Below are 17,821 nucleotides of genomic sequence, written 5' to 3' on the forward strand. Positions count from 1 at the left end.
TGTTAATTGTGGTGTGTGTAGAATTCCTTTTTGCATTTCATAATAATAATTGCATTTAATGTGTATTTTCCTATCTGAGGTGAGCTGTCTGTCAGATCAAAGTTTGCTCATGGGGAGTTGCAGCAACACTGTCTGATATTTGGTGTGCTCTGTGTGCAGGATCTTCATGGCAGTTGGATACCAGTCATGTGTAACCCTTACTGTCTAAAATTGCAACATCCCTCAAAACTGTTGTGTTCATCATCAGTTTGTATACTGTATCAGCTTTTTCTCATAGTTATGTCTGTATTTATTTTCTGTACTGCACTTAGCCTCATTTTTCTCATTTTTTCCCCCAGTGTGTTGCACAGTAAGTGATTTCTGCAGTTTTTCAACACCCACCGTGTCTGTCTTCGCTCACGCTGCCACAGCTACATAAAGCTTGTTTTCTTTCTGGTCAGTGATGTTAACAGTGCACTAAACAAACACCCTTACATCTGCAGTGTTCACAATACAGCACTAAATAATGGTACATTTTGTATTATACCTGTATTATACCTTCTTATATCATCACCTTTGACTTTTTATGAGACACATGGATGTGTTCATGTGCATTACTGTACTCTCATCTGAAAATAAAATCCTAACACAAAATTTGCCAAGCAGAAGTATTTTATTTAAGTAGGAAGCAAGATTATTTCTCAAATGCATTTTTACTAGTTCATCTAAGCATGTTGAATTTCAAAACAAGAGATCTTGATACAGAAGCACTCAGGAATGAAATTAATGTTACTGCGTAACTGTTAATTCTGTTTTTTTAGGCAGACAGTGCTGATTTATGGGAGTGTTTCCTTCCCCTCCACAAGCGTAACACTCGTTCTCACTCACACAGCGGTAGAGAGGAACGTTAGCCACAATCTGCTTAAATTTGGTCTGGAGATCTTTTTCTGTGTCAAACTTCCAGAAATTCTTGAAGACAAATGCTTTAATGCCATCGTGATTTTTCCAGTTCTCCAGGGCCTTTATAATGCTGTGACTGCCTGTCGCATCTAGACATGTGTCAACACAGGGAGATTCAAAGGTGTAGAAAACAGAGCAGCCGTCTTTTCTTTTATTCAAGAGATTTGTCATGGGCGAGTTGTCAGCAGGATTCAGTAGGAGAGACTCTGAATGCATATTGTATTGCTTCTTTTTACTGATTACAACCTTTCTATTTCCTGCTGCGATGAGCTCTGCACCTTGGTAAAGTGCATTTGTGTCATCAGAAATAGCATTTTTCACATTCTTTGCATTCTCCTGAGTCAAGAAGTTGCCCGTTGTAGGATTGAAGTTCTGTTGACACTGCTCCTTCGGTACATTGATGGCCACAGCGTACTGACGAGGATGCCCATCGTTATCAACTCTCTTATAGCTGGAAAACATTAAACACAGTCAAGTATTGTTTAAGGTGACTTATTCCCAAGTTTTTAACACATGACCGGTTGACTGATTATTTCTCTACCTCCTCATTGCTTCCTTTAATTTTTACTATAAACTTTCAACTTGAGACAGACTTACTTATTCTCAAAGAAGCCTATAATATGGGCGAGAGTTTTTATGTCCACACGGTCACCTTCAACACTTTCTGTCCAATCAGTAAGCAGAAAGAGCAGCAGGAACCCACTGAGAAACACCGTGAATTTCTAAAGTGACAGAACACAGCACAGGCACACAGAAAAAACATGAAAAATTCATACATACCATGTGCATAGCTCATCATAACTCATCAAAACTCCTCCAACCCCCTTGACAAAAAACTATGACTCCCACCCAACACCACTTTTATTAAGAATAATTATTAGTAAATCTTGAATGTGACTGACCATGGTGTTTGTTGTTCCGAATCTGTAAGTCCAGAGATGCAGCGTGAGTCTCCACAGAAGTAGGAATGATACAGTTAAAGTGATAGAGGAAGTCGAGGGGATTAATTCTGAGAGTCTGGACCAGCCCTCTTCTTTAAAAGAACACAAAAATGTGGCAAGAATGTTGTTCTCAGTTTTGACACGACGTGGCAGTTGTGTCAGCAGAATTTTTTTTTCCTATATAAAGATGGCAGTGCATAGCTAGGGTGTGTCATTTCCACTGCCTGCATACTTCAGGTGTGGTGACTGTGTGCTTTCCATTTCCACAATTTCTTCAGGATGTCGGATGCATTGATTACAACTGCTTTGTTCCTGGCTACCGTGGCAGTGGTGGGTCAGTAGTTAAAGGCTCTGGGTTACTGATCAGAAGGTCAGTAGTTCAAGTCCCAGCACTGCCACAGCTGTGCAGTTGGATAAATGAGATACATGTAAGTCTCTCTGGATATGGGCGTCTGCCAAATAGCGTCAATGTAAATGTACAGCCGCTTTTCTGCTCTTGTCACAACTCTGTGTTGGAACTACTCGGCTGCTTGACACAGATTCACCACTTTTTGATATGAGCTCTCTTCCTGCTGGTGCTCAAGCTTCTCTGCTTCCTGCTGTGGCGGCCGTGCTTGCTTTCTATTTCTGCCGGGAAAGTTTGCGGTTTCATCTGGGTATTTTACATATTGTGTGTTGGTTACTGTTTTTGGTTGTGTTTTTTTTCTTTTTTCTTTCTTTCTTATTATTTGTTTGGTGTTGGGCCGATATTTATGGTGGCCCGTTAGCCGAGAAGTTAGCCCTGCAATCCGGGATTGAATGTCTTGAAAGCTTACCCGATTTCCCTTGTAGTTCTTTTGTGTTTTATGTGTTGATTTCATGCTCACTGAGATTGTGTTCTCAATTTTCCTGTTTTGTTTGTTTGTTTTTCGGGGCTGAGGACAACGGCAGAACTATTTATACCTCCTCTCTGTTGGTGGTGGTTTCTTCAGCGAGTGCTGTGTTCATCGACTTGGTAGCGGGTGCGTGTGTGTGGTGCTCGAGTGTACGGTTGTGTATGTGTAGAGAGTGAGCGGTCTTGCTATGTCTTTCTTTCTGCCTGTAAGGTAGTGATTAATCTGCTTGTCTGGTTTCTATGTTTGCTCTACTAATTTTGTGTGCAGTAACAGTGTGACAATTTTTTTTGTGTTGACCATCTGTCTTGCTTTTTTAAAGAGTAAAACCAAGGCATATGTTTTAATACCATTTGGATAATAAAGCTCGTATGAAATTGTTTTCAGTCCCCTCCAGACCCCCCTCATGTTGTTCTGCTGAAGGTGCTCCTCCAACTTTTTTCTGTATCTGTCTTTTCCTTTCCAAATCCCCCCTCTGAGCTGTTTTTGAACCTTCCTCTGCTAATCTTTGTCCCCCAATCCAAACAGTCTCTTTTTTCCTTTAACAGGGCTTTGAGCTCCGGAGTCACCCAGGGTTTGTTGTTGGAAAAACACCGGACCTTCTTCTTAGGCACAGTGTTCTCCACACAGAAATTAATGTAGTCCGTTACACAGTGAGTCAGACTGTCAACGTCCTCTCTGTGCGAAATACAGAGCATTTCTCAGTCTGTAGACTCAAAACAGTCTCTTAGTTCCTCACTGGAGGTTGTTTATTCACCAAAGGTATGTAGGAAGACAGCAGATGGATCAGATTGTGATCTGAGCGGCCAAGCGGGGGAAGGGGTGAAGAACTGTATGCATCTTTTGTGTTTGCATACAGCAGATCCAATGTTTTATTGCCCTTAGTGGGGCATTTAACATACTGTGTTAAGGTGGGGAGAGTTAAAGACAGGGAAGCATGATTAAAGTCCCTGGAGATGAGAAGGAGGGACTGTGGGTGCGATGTCTGCAGCTGTGATGCAACAGTGTGAAGTAGCTCATGGTACCTCCCTCGGCAGGTATTATGGCCGCATGTTAACCGCTAGCAGCTCAATATCCTTAGTGCACCACTGCTCTTTAAGCCTGATATGCCCAGGGTTACACCATCTCTCATTCACAAACATCACTATTCTCTTACCGCTCTCCTTTGTTTTCCTGTCCACTCTCATAAGTTCAAATCTGTCCAGTATAACCAGTGAATCCATACTGAGATCGTTCAACCACGTCTCCGTGAAGCACATGATGCTACACTCCCGGTACTCCCTCTGAAGCCTGGTTAGCGCCGTTAGCTCTTCCATCTTACTGGAGAGAGATCTCACATTCCCCATAATAACGGACGGAATGAACGGTTTGTAACGTTTTTAACAGGATGATCGGTGTAAATTGGTATTATTTTGTTTAAAGCACCACTAAAAGCATCTACGTGCACTGTTTCTATTCAGCTCTGGGCCTTCATCGCATAAATTCGATATTCTGAATCAAAATATCATGTACACAAAATCCACCTAAGAAGTTTCGTTAATACTGTGGGATGGCGAGAGCATATCCAGCAGGCACTTAGCTTTGGTGGAGATAAAACCATATGTGCTCGTGTATTGCTCCGAGATTGCCTGTGTGTGCGTTTTTGTGTGTGTTCTGATTCTCTTGGGGGCAGGTAATGAAGAGGGCTAACTGAGCCAATGACATGACCCCGCGCCATCAAAAACGGCAAAAAAAGAAAGATAAAAGAAAGCTTGGGAACCAATGCAGCGTGTCTGAGAAGGGAGAGCAAGGAGGGTCCTTTTCAACGCCGGGGTTGGCTGAGTGATTAACCAACTACATTAAGCAGTACATAGAGAACTAACAGATGCCGGAGACAGAAAGTATGAGTGACAGCTCGTTGGCCCATCTGCTCCCCAGCGTTTAGGAACAGAGAGAAAGAAAACAGAGCGCTAAAGTGCTAAAGAGCAACTGTGACTCAACCACACGTGTCAGCTCTGCGCCAAATGTGTGCTTCATCTGTTTTTTTGCTGCGTGACTTTTAAAAGAAGCAAGTGTCTGAAACCGTATGCAGTATGCAACTCTAAACATTGCAAACAGCAGGAGGCCACATTATTTTCACGTGGCCTCATCACGTAGCGTGTTTAATTCAGCAAGTGGCATGAAGTTATGAATGACAGATGGTTATTTTGCATTTTTAATCCAAGTTTGAGTGAAAAATGTGTTCACTTTTGGCAGGACAATCAAATAATCAGTCAAGAATGTATATTTTAATATATTACTTCACACTGGAGATGAAATGTCAGGTCTAGCGCATTGCATTGTGGGATATAGTATTCCTTACAGCGTGTCTACTGCACATTGTTTCAATTCTAATGGGTCATTTTGTGCATACAGAATATTTGTATATTAGATTTAGTATGCAACAGACTTCATATAAAAACCATAATGAACTTTCTTTTACTTTCACACTATCCGTCGTTACCCAGATGAGGACGGGTTCCCTTCTGAGCCCGGTTCCTCTCAAGGTTTCTCCCTCATATCGTCTTAGGGGGTTTTTCCTCACCACCGTCACCACCGGCTCACTCAATACGGATAAATTCACACACTTAAAATCTCCATCCTGTGTTTATATGTTTCTGTAAAGCTGCTTTGAGACAATGTCCATTATTAAAAGTGTTACACAAATCGAATTGAATTGAACCGAATTGAATCATTCACACTTTTCTAAATATATTTTCCAGTATTCCACTAAGGTGTGTATCCAGTCGTTGCCATGCAATTGCCTCACTGGTCTTTGGCCACTTGATTTTGTCCTTCCTAGCTGGTGCCTGCTCTTCTGCTCTTCTTGAGTCTGTTCTATCGGGATGGGTGGGTGTGTCTCCTTGGTGCTCACAAGACTTCCTCACTTACCTGCCTTCCCTCAGCAACGATGGGTCAGTTGGTGTTGTGGTTCTAGACCTGGCTTTTGGTCCCTCTTGTCTGATCTGACGTCGCAGTGCAAAGTTGCTGTTGGCCTGTCCCTCTGCACTTCACTCTTCACACATTCCTTTTCCCACCCACAGCCACATATCCACAGGCTCCTCTCAGTATCCGTATTCATTACAGTCATTTAAATATGTCCCATCATTCATAGACCCATCTTTCACCCCACCTCTCGGAGGTGTCTAAGGGAGTGTCTCCCTTAAAGACTTGTAGGTTGGGTCACCACGTCCACTCCCCGTGTGGTCTTTCCCGCAGCCATCTCCTCCGGTTTTCCCTAGACTCCAACTGCCCTATTCACAGACGTCACTGGGTTCTCAGGAATAAACATTGATTTCTTGACTTACTGTACGTAAGGCCACAAACAATGATCAAAGTGGCACTGTTGCATCATTGAGAAGAAGGCGTGTAGTTTTTGATTCATTAGGCCATTACTTACTCTATCTGCTTTATATCCGTGAGTTTAAGCTAAACAATCTGTGTTTTTGATTACAGATGGTTTCCATGTGATTTTCTGAATGATGCCTCTTTGGAGAATTATCTGGTCTTGGGCCATCCAATCGTGGTTTATTTTTCCTTGTTTGATGTCAGTGATGTCGTTCCTCGTTTGGTGTTTTAATATTAGTGGCTGACATTTTCAGAAAATTGCTGCAAAGTGCTTTTACCTGGAACCCATTTATATCAGTAAGATACATGATAGAGCATGCACATGACGATTTTTGGTGATGAGAAGTTTGTAATTAGTCATTGCATTGCATTTGTTAGCAGTGTTTGTGTGTACAGACAGTGTTTATGTCTCTATCTTTCTGAGTACATTCTTGTACAATCATTGCTCATGTTTCTTGGCATGACTGCGCTCCATTGTTATGAAAAGAAAATATTCTTGGAATATCTTGTGTGTCACCTTGGTAACGAATAGCCTTTTTATAGAACATAAATTTACTAAGCCAGCTGATATTAATTTGCACAGATAGGGGGTATAATTACTTATGGATTTCAGCTGGTTCCTTGCTTTACTATATAAACGTTTTATATCCATTGTATATAAATTGTTATTGCACTGATGGCCAAATATGGCTCAAAAGTAAACAGCCATGTTCATTTTTTTATTTTATTTTTTTTTCGAAATTCGGATTTAAGCCAAAAGAAACCAGACGGGGTTCTGGTCTCCATCATGTCTAACATCTAGTTTCAGCAAAGTTGAGTTTTAGCTGTGTTCTGATTCATAGCTGTTCCAATGTAATGAGCTGATAGACAGAATTTGGTGATAATAAATACTCATATACTCAATACACAAATCATATAATAGTTTATTTTGAATAAACCAGAATTTTTTTTTTATTTTTTTTTTTTAGGTGTTTGTGGAATTCCTTTAAATAGCCTGATATATTTCCATTACAAACACTGAAAGGTTACAGGATTTTGTCATTAACTCCATGTGACATACATAATGGTAACCTAACACTGTTATTTTACTGGACTTCAACTGTCGTGACAACACATTTGTGTGTGTCGTGATGCAGGGTTCAAATAAAGTTAGCAAAAATGCATGCCGTGCTATGAACTGTGTATGTGGGTGTGGATGCTTACCGGTTGGCCGAGGTACCATCTGGCTTTGTTCTTCTCTGCATTAGACAGACTGAATGAGGCATTAAATACAGGGTCATACATGTTGTTATCCACTAAACCGTGAAACTCCGTCTAAAGACCCTACAGAGAAAAAGAGAAAATGTTTTCCTTAGCTACATCATAGCTTTAAATCATAAGTTTATTACTGTAGTCTTATAACTTTAATATTGAAATCTAGAACCTGATGCTCATATAATCCTGAGCCCTATAAGCTCCTACTCCTGTCATCCTAAAGCTTACAAACTCCTACTCCCGCCACCTGGAATCCTACAAGCTCTTATTCGTGCTACGTCGAGGTCTATTTCTGCTGCCATCCCGAATACTACGAGCTCTACCCCTGCCACCCTGAGGTCTACAAGGTGTTACTCCTGCCACTCCTGAAGGTCTATTAGCTGCTAATGCAGTCATCATGAATCCTATAAGCGCCTGAGGTCTACAAGCTCCTTCTCCTGCCATCCTGAGGTCTACAAGGTACCTCTTCTTGCCACTCTGGGTTCTGTAAGGGTCTACAAGCTGCCATGACAACTATCATGACAGTTACAAATAATGGTCATCACCTGAGCTTTGGTCAGGCACAACTTTCAAAGAGTAGACAGCGAAGATTGAGAAAACCATTGGTGTTGTAAATTCTGAGAAGCTTGTCTGCTTAATGTTGGTTGTAAAGAGAAGAGTAATTATTTAAATTACCATTGTGTTCCTGTAATCTTGAACCAATCTGGCCATTCTCCTCTCACCTCTTTAATCAACAAGGCATTTCCATGCACTGGATGTTTTTTTTTTTGTTTTTTTCTTCACTATTCTGTATAAACTCAATAGATGTTCTGCATGAAAATCCCAGGAGATCAGCAGTTTCTTAAATACAAACCAACCCACCCGGCATAAACAGCCATCCTGATGCCTCATGTGAACAGGAGCGAAAGCTTTTGACTTGTATCTGCATGATTTTATGCACATGTTTGACTGACTGGATAATTGCCTGAGTACGTAAGTTTTAGGCGTTCTCTAATATAGTGTTTCTTTGTAATCTTTGTAATGTGGAACCTTTGGTTTCTTGGTCATTTTTCTAGGTTATTTCCATCATAGGGAGTCTGACACCTGTCACCTGCTTAAAGCCTGTAAAGACACTTGCATTGTTAAAAAATTCAGTGAGACATATTTTGGGCAGGATGATGGGTCTAAAGTGTATACAGTCATTGAAAGTAACTGAAAGTCTTTCTACAACTGGAAGCAGTGTCTCATGACGCACATGGCGAAAGGTTACTAGGAACCACACTCACACAGCTGTCTAATTGCAGCAAGTCAATTGGCTTAGTGTTTCCCTTAGGCACTTCATTATCTGAATTTAAAACTTTTATTGGTTTCCAGGAGACCACTCATTCTTGGTTCTGTCCTGGATATATCCGGTTAGTAATGAATCAAATTCTTCACCGCCGCTCATTACCACCGTTCAAAAAGATAAACAGAATACATTTCTACCAGCCGATTTCTAACAATATTAAAAGCCCCAAGACTAAATGGAAATGTGTAATGTTATTTCCCCCGGCAGTGTCATATCTCACCAAGCACTACTGATAAAAGGATTTAGAGGAACGTAAATACATGCACGTCTACTGACCGTAACAATGGAGTAGTGGTTCAGGAAGGTTTTACTTGGAAATACAGGCTGCATAAATGCTGAGGACGTTCCACATTTTCCTAAAGAACAAACACAGATGTATAATTCATAGCGTGTTGAGACGAGCAGATGCGTCATGATACTCTACACTAGTACACGAGTTTTCTCTGTGCTACACCCAGCTCATAAGTGTGAGAGACAATGCGAGCACTTACGTAGCTTGTCCAAGACTGGAATGAGGGAGTGCCATGTCTGCTGATACTCCGCTCTTAATCCATCGAGAGAGATGAGCAGCAGAGGCTGCCTCTTATAACTGAACAAGAGCGAGAGAGCACGGACCAGTTAGGGATGCATTGATACTGCTACAATCTCACACTTTGGGCTCATTTACTCATACTCATCGTGTTATGTGCAGTATGCATAATGACAGCAATCTGGATGTATTTCATGATTAATGGTGGCAATCAAAGCAAAGCAGACTGCAGACTGTTCTTTACGAGCGCGTCCTTTACACTTTGCTCTTGAGTCAAGGTGCAATTCAAAATCCAATGCACATTGCTTTCAGTTCTAATGAACATTCTCACTGATACTGCTCTGCACACTCAGATTGGTCATCTTTACACTCTATATTAAAGGTATTGTTTACTCGGAATAGCAATTTAAACGCAAATGCAATAGGAGTATATAATGTTAACGTGAAAGTTACTTAGCAGGACACTTAGGGCTGCTCATGCTCACACACTGATCCTGCACCCATGGTGTCATTCCTGAAAGAAAAAAACATAATAATAATAATAATAATAATAATAATAATGATAATAATAATAATGGTGGGTGCGTGGGTGTAGATGAGTGAGGGACTGATTAGCTATGACTGTGTATGAGTGTGCTCAGTGAGTTATGAGTCAATAGACGTGCCCAATAATTCATCATTTATTTCATAATCATTTTTGTGTTTGTGTCAAGCTGTGTACCAGGACATGAAAAATAGTCTAATTCTGTGCATTAGTTTAAGTGTGCCTGATTAGTCCTGTGTGTGTGTGTGTGTGTGTGTGTGTGTGTGTGTGTGTGTGTGTGTGTGTGTGTGTGTGTGTGTGTGTGTGTGTGTGGTCTCACCATTGCAAACAATGCCATAGTTCGTACAGCAGTCTCCAGCACTCACACAGTCAGAAGAGCAGTGACACTTACTACCAGAGACACGCTTTTCCCCACAACGCAATGGTGTACACTCCCAGCTCTCAACTACACACATGCACACACACACACACACACACACAGATAAGGCATGTGTTTCTTGCATTTAACAGCTGTTCAGTATTAGCACACATTAATATATCACAGTAACAATACACAAAATTGAACCTTTGAGTCAACACCTGTAACTGTATTAAATTGATCGTTTTACAGTAATGATGTCTTTGACATAAAATGAATATTAATTAAAGCTGTCAATCACTGAGATTGTGAGGAATAATGCCTGTGGTTGCAGATGTTTTGAAGGATTGTGTGCTGACTTGCCCGGTGTTACTCAATGTATTTTTTGTTCCTAGTGAAATTCTGAATGAACTCTGGAGAGGAAACACACAGCCATGACTTACTCGGCTGGAGGCAGATGTCTGCAAAATCATAACAGCAGCTGTTACTGTTCACACACTGCTCATCACATCGACAGCCTGGAGTCTCATAATCATACGGCGTATAACAGCGGTTCCGACATGTATCTGGCACTGAGAGAGAGAGAGAGAGAGCACTATTATAGTCCAGTAGTGTAATAATACTAAAACGTGTGTAATAGTTGTGTAATATAACTATTATATAATATAACATAATGTAATGTATAATAAATGTAATAATGTATAATATATGTAAGATAACAGATCACAGGATCATCGACATGCCTGCGGTTAAATGAAAATAACCGGTAGCACCGGTTTTAATTTATACAGCTTTCAGCTGTTATAATGGTACAAATCAGGGCCGGCAAATTCATTTCTAAGTTATATTCTAAATACAAGGGACAGTTAAACAAAAATAATGATAATAAACGGATCTAACATTAATACTAGAACGCCATTTACTTGTATTACATAAAATATGCTGTCGGGGCGTCGTAGCAATTTTGGATATGTATGCAATAATATATGCATTTTATAATTAAATATAATATACTAAAAACTTGTATGTCCTAAGACTGATGTTGTACTGTAGATATACAGTAAGTTTAAACTGAAACTCTAATTGAAACTCATTACTAATGACTGAAGTGTTCCTGTGCTGCTCCTCAGTAGTTAATGATGATCTGGAACAGCATGGTCATTCATCACTAATTAGTAATAACGGTAGTGTTTTGTTATTTATAAGTATATTATTCATGACCCTTCTGAAACTATGTTCATGGAGAATATTTGTTACTCATCAATACATTACACCCTTTTTACTTGTTCGGTCATTGAGGTCTCTTTAGTCCTAGACTGGCTGAATATAAACAATACCCTTACCCTGTGCTTCTCGTCAGAGACAGTGTAATACATTTAAATTTGAGATATGGAGGTATTGGAATAGGGTAAGGTATATAGATAGTAGATCTTCAGAAGGAAGGAAATTGGAAATGAATTGCGATGTGATCAAAAATGAATCCGTAGCTATTATAAAAGAGATATCGTTATCTAATAGTTCTGCAGGAGAAATGGAAGACTCAGTAATTACTGATTAGTTAATAGTGAAGTCCTAGTAAGATACTTACTTATTTAGAAGTTCTCAGTAGTTAACAGATTAACTGTTAGTGAAGAACTACTCAGTTTCTTTCTTAAATAGAAAGCAGTCCAACTTGCTATGTGTATAGCAATTACATTAAAATTTGTGTAGCCCTGACTTGAGGCTACATCTGTTGTTTATAGTTGGAGGTTGGTTTTGGTTCTATTGCTGCTGTTTTGCACAATAATCTGTAAATATTGTGTAAATACGTTTACATAACCAGAATAGAGGCCTAGTTCATTACTTGACTGGTGTTTTGCATATCATAATAGTTTTCTAGAACTTTACATTATTTGGATAATTGGATAAACAAATCTGTTAAATTTGATTGTAACAGAACTGAAGGAACAATGATATGTTTAATATTGCTTTTGTCTTGGTGTGTAAATTTCAATAAAAGTGTGATCATTTTATTGTTTTGTAGTTTTTCAATTCAGATTCATTGGAATCCATAAAATGAATTAAAAAGTCTAATATTAATACATTTATACAAAAAAAAACTATTTTAAAAATGTTGTTGTTTTTTTTTTTAAAAAAAAAAAAAAGTCTGTTTCAGTTTTCAGCCAAGTGTATCCTGAATTTTTGGTTTTGGTTTCGGTTTCAGTTTTTAGTTGCCGTATTAAATTTACAATGGGAATATTTTACATGCTGATTGTGCCCTGCCATGGATTGGCACCCTGTCCAGGATGTACCCCGCCTTGTGCCCGATGCCTCCTGGGATAGGCTCCAGGTTTCCCATTACCCTGAAAAGGATATGGATGGATGGATATTTTACATGCAAAAGTACTGCAGTTACTTACAGGCTGATCATTTACTTCACTCCTGACAAGGATCCCCTCACTGACGTAGCCATTAGTTTAGATACGTTTCTTATTGAAAGATGAAAACCTACCATCACTTAGTTCACTGCTGAAAAGGAAGAAAATCCAACCCATGAAACCATGCAAATCATAAATACCTGGTTGAATACATTAGAAAGTGAGAAATACTGAGAAAAGGTTTTGTTTATTATGTTATGACTTACCTTAACAACTTAATGGATGACTTATGACTTTGTACCTTGAACCAAGAACCTTGTAATTGAAAGGCATCCAGGTTCCTGGTCCATATCTCAGTACCTGGGCAGCATTGAGACATATTCTGCTTTTGAGGCTTGTCTCTAACTGTGAGTTTACAGACACGTTTTTAGTTATTGAAGACAGCCTAATCAGCATGGCAGACTTCTGGCTTCAGGTTAAGACAAGTTAAGCAAAGGTATCAGGAATCTGAGGGTAACAACACTGGAGCTCAGAGTTTGGGCAAAACAGCTAGTCTGGACAAACATCTTGATGAAAATACACACACACGCACACACTGACACCTATCTCTAAGAATATATCTTCTCTGTCTTTGTGGCATAAACACTGCACTCACCCCTGGCATGCTAAAATGGTTTCAGTGTCTAATCATGGCACACACCAAAGCCAGCATCCCAGACGCCACAGATCTGACTCAGTTTTCCTTCCAGACCACCTAGAAGCAGATCATGCAAACTCGCTGCCACGCGTATCACACGAACCCACTTTGATTACAGAAACTCACCTTGGACGACTTCAAATCTGCATTTAACCTCTCAATGCCTTAAGCTTTGTTGACACCGACAAACATCAGCAGACACATCCTATTTGAACAGGCAAATGAATTTGAATCCATCTTTTCTTTTTTAAACAAAGATATTAAAGCCACATGTGAGTTCAATTCATACTGAGATTCTGATCATGTGGCACTGATCATTTTCTCTCCAACTTCCTCTAACAGCCTCCGACACACACACACACACACGCACACACACACACACACAAAGATACTCACAATAACGCAATGTGTTTCACGCTCTAAACAGATATATTTAGTGAGTCTAAAGTTGAACTGTTTGAAACATTGTACCATCAATATTTTGTTTGAAATGAACAATAAATATGAGAAACTGTATAAAAACTATACACCTAATCATCAGTGGCTCCAGGAAGAGAGGTGATGTGGTGTTTAGTGATGTTGCTCCGCCAGGTGTTAGACGTTTTCCTCGAAAGTGTGCAGATAGGTTTTCAGCGTGAGTGTGTTTGTGTAGGGCAGCGCGACAGAGCGGTAGAAATCGAGTCCGGTGAGCAGTTCCACGTCACGTACGCGAGCCGTGTGAGTGCGCAGGATCTCCTCCACCCAGCGAGACGGCTCGTCCGAACTCTGAGAAGCAAAGCGCAGCAGAGGTCAGAGGTCAGACATGGAGTTTTGCTAGAATGATGGCAGAATTTTAGCTCAGTAGTTATTATTGAAACATATCTCCACTGAGATTCTGAAGCAGCCATTACGTGAGAAAATGGTAGTAAACTCAGATCAGATTTAAACCGCGTCCATACACAGTCCTTATTGAGATACATATTCAGTCCATGGCTCTATGATCAGACCAAAGTTCAGGTGTGATTTCATTTGTACACTTCTTTCAGTGCTTGCTTCAATCCTGCACCCACAAATCTCTCAACACACGTGTACCAATAATAACTGCAAAAACACCAATCATTATACACCTCCTGGCTGGCTCACCAATCATTCAATATATAAACGGATCCATGTATGTCATGCAGCTCCTGGCTGACTCACCTATAATTAGATTTTGTTGTCTAAAATCTACTTATACTTCAGCTTAGTCACAGCTGTATAAAATTAAACATCTGGCCTTTAAAAATCAGATTCATATTGATTTGAAAAAGTCAGATACTTTCAACATTGGTCCTAATCAGAGAATATAAGATACATGACTGCGCATTGAGATCATGTATATTATTTATGTGTTAATAATCATACTTCATGGCGTTGCCCATTAAACTGCTTGTTCTTTTCCCACCTCTCATCACAGTGGCACAAGTGGCAGCTTCTCCAGAACAAATATTCTTCTAAACAGAGACTTTTAATGTGAAAGTAGTCATAAAGGATGTCTGTAAATGGCTGATAGTAGCGCCGGTCCTGTGGGATAAAAAGTTTAAAACCTGCCAACATTTTACGACCTTTTTATTTACAGAAAATCAAAATGATTTGGTTTTGCTTATGAGGTTAACGTTATTGTTGTGGTAACTGAGGCTTGTAAGGCACCGTTATTCTGTTCCACACAAGAGGCCTGCTGACCCGACAGCTGGTTACAGTTGTTCAATAAAGTCTGGTCAATTATTTTTAGAGAGTTCTTCTCACATGCTTCCCAGCTTCGAATAACATCTGGTCAGAGAACATCTGCTCTTGCTGATTCTACCCTAAATTTCTGCTCTTGATCTGCTGATTATACCTTTAATGTCTGCTCTTGATCTGCTGATTATACCTTTAATTTCTGCTCTTGCTGATTGTACCTTTAAATGTCTGCCTTGTGGCGAATATATTATTAACCCTCTTAAGTCAAATTTGAATATCGTTCACATACACCAAAGCCTTCACCCCATCCGCATGAGATTGTGAGTGCAATCAATCAGTTGTTTCTTCTTTTGAGATGCTTTTCCAGGCTTTTACCACAGCCTTTGTTGTTTGTTCTGGGGTTTTGGGGTTTTTTTGTCTGCAAATTTACAGATAAATGTGGGAAGGTTGTGTCTCAGGTGGTAGAGCGGGTTGTCCACTAATCGTAGGGTTGGCCGTTCGATTCCCTGCCCACATGAATCCACATGCCGAAGTGTCCTTGGGCAAGACACTGAAGCCCAAGTTGCTCCCGATGGCAAGCTAGCGCCTTGCATGGCATCTCTGCTACCATTGGTGTGTGTGTGTGTGTGAGTGTGTGAACGGGTGAATGAGACTCTCATTCTTTTAACTTTTATCCAAAGCGCTATATAAGTGCAGACTATTCCTCTAATTTTTTAAAATTCATTCATCATGAGTTGCATCATCAGTAAAGATGTGAGATAGTGAGCCTGTTCCAGAAGCAGTCATGCAAGCCCAAGCTTGTCACGTTTCGTGATGCAATGGAGATAAGGTAGGATGCAAGTGCAGGTTGAACAACAGTTTTATTTAAAGAGAGACAGGCAGACAAATCCGAAACCTGATCCAAAAACGGAATCCAGTAACATGCAAGATTCAGGCGATTGGCAAACAGGCATAAACGAGGCAAGGCAGGAATCAACGTCGTGGTCTCGGGATACAGGGTCGAAATACCAAACATGAAACAGAAACAGCAACGAGGGACTGGTAGCGGAGAAACCAGCGTGAACTTAACAAACGAAACTACACATGACATGAACTATGAACTATGAACTAAGACTAAGACTAAGAATAGGAAACAAAACATGAAACTATGGACTGTGACTGTGGTTATCTATCATAAGGACTCTAAACTATTCGACTATCTAACTCATTCAACATTCCGCGTTGTGTGTTGTATTTATGCGGAGATAATCAGCCTCGTAATGGCTGACGGCTGAGGATGATTCACATGAAACAATAGCCAATGACAGAACGGGGAGGAGACATGACAGAAACATAAACAAATGCACGTGTCGAAATTTAACGATTGTCCACAAGGGAAAAGCAGGTGCTCGCGCACCTGCTCGTGCCCGTGTGCTCACATGCTCCACAGCGCGCTGCATAAAGGGGAACTCGTGACAAAGCTATGACACTACTGTACCTCCACCTTCTTTCACAGATAGACTTGTAAGTTTTGGATCATGAGCAGATACTTTCTTTCTCCACACTTTGGCCTTTTGATCACTTTGGTAGAGGTTCATCTTGGTTCCAGAACTGGCTCATCTCATCTCTGTGTTTCTTTTGCAGATTCCAATCTGGCCTACTGAATGTTTATGCAGATGAGTTGTTTGCATCTTGTGGTATGGCCTGTATATTTCTTCACTCCAAGTCTTCTTTGACCAGTGGATTGTGATACTTTCACCTCTATCCTGCGGAGGTTGTTGGTGATGTCACTGGCTGTAGTTTTGGGGGTTTTCTTCACAGCTCTCACGATATTTTTGTCATCAGCTGTTGCTGTTTTCCTTGGCCAAACCATTTGGTGTCTGTTGCTCACTACAAATTGGGTGGTCGGATACAAAATGTGCCATGTTCTATGTTGTTTAACACACATATAAATACCAGAAAATTGATGGAATTCTACTTTCTCTTCTCATATTCATCTTTTGATCTCAAACCCGAATGCCTTCAGTCTACAGCAAAAAAAAACAACAAATGAATTGGCCTTGCTGTTCCAATAGTTTCAGAGGAGACTGTATGTGGAAGAGGGTAGATAGTGCTTTCCTACAACGCCCTGTGGCACAGCAGTTGATCAGCTTCACAGGTTTCAAAGGTGGCTCATCCTAGCATTTACCCTCTTTAAATAGTGGTAACTTGCAAACGACCACATTGGGGAGAAAATTGGGGATAAACATGCTTAACAACAGATCTGAGACATGAGCATCATTTAGACGTTGTTAAATTTCTGAGTTAAATTCAGAATTTTGTTCAAGTTGCCCTATCCACACATCATACCATTTATTTTGTTCTAAAAAAAATAGCTTTCTGAATGTGATATAAATATTCCCTATTAGCTTGTATATCCAGGTATTTCTTTTAAAACGACCCATACTCTCTCTCCATAATATATGAACATCCTTTGGATCCTGTCAGGCAGATCACATACAGTGAGGGAAAAAAGTATTTGATCTCCTGCTGATTTTGTACGTTTGCCCACTGATAAAGAAATGATCAGTCTATAATTTTAATGATAGATTTATTTGAACAGTGAGAGACAAAATAACAACAAGAAAATCCCGAAAAACGCATGTCAAAAATGTTATAAATTGATTTGCATTTTAATGAGGGAAATAAGTATTTGATCCCCTCTCAATCAGAAAGATTTCTGGCTCCCAGGTGTCTTTCATACAGGTAACGAGCTGAGATTAGGAGCACACTGTTAAAGGGAGTGCTCCTAATATCAGTTTGTTACCTGTATAAAAGACACCTGTCCACAGAAGCAATCAATCAGTCAGATTCCAAACTCTCCACCATGGCCAAGACCAAAGAGCTCTCCAAGGATGTCAGGGACAAGATTGTAGACCTACACAAGTCTGGAATGGGCTACAAGACCATTGCCAAGCAGC

At 40.1% G+C, this 17,821-nt stretch overlaps 1 protein-coding gene and 1 long non-coding RNA gene across 2 annotated transcripts; one reads left to right on the top strand and one right to left on the bottom strand.

Annotated features, from left to right (window-relative positions):
• Positions 1–633: 633 nt before the first annotated feature.
• LOC108275350 (uncharacterized) lies at positions 634–10,702 on the bottom strand. The gene is made up of 9 exons (XM_017486126.3): positions 10,574–10,702; positions 10,092–10,217; positions 9,682–9,742; positions 9,191–9,288; positions 8,976–9,055; positions 7,322–7,441; positions 1,842–1,972; positions 1,537–1,661; positions 634–1,390 (listed from the first exon to the last, which is right to left on the bottom strand). The coding sequence occupies exons 6-9, from the start codon at positions 7,338–7,340 to the stop codon at positions 769–771; spliced, it is 897 nt and encodes a 298-aa protein (XP_017341615.2). The 5' UTR covers positions 7,341–7,441; positions 8,976–9,055; positions 9,191–9,288; positions 9,682–9,742; positions 10,092–10,217; positions 10,574–10,702; the 3' UTR covers positions 634–768.
• On the top strand, positions 2,170–12,142 carry LOC124628874 (uncharacterized). Its single transcript, XR_006983632.2, has 2 exons — positions 2,170–2,308; positions 10,526–12,142. It is a non-coding gene; the product is annotated as an uncharacterized LOC124628874 (long non-coding RNA).
• Positions 12,143–17,821: the final 5,679 nt, after the last annotated feature.

Source organism: Ictalurus punctatus, chromosome 14, assembly GCF_001660625.3.
Source record: "Ictalurus punctatus breed USDA103 chromosome 14, Coco_2.0, whole genome shotgun sequence".
NCBI lineage: Eukaryota > Metazoa > Chordata > Actinopteri > Siluriformes > Ictaluridae > Ictalurus > Ictalurus punctatus.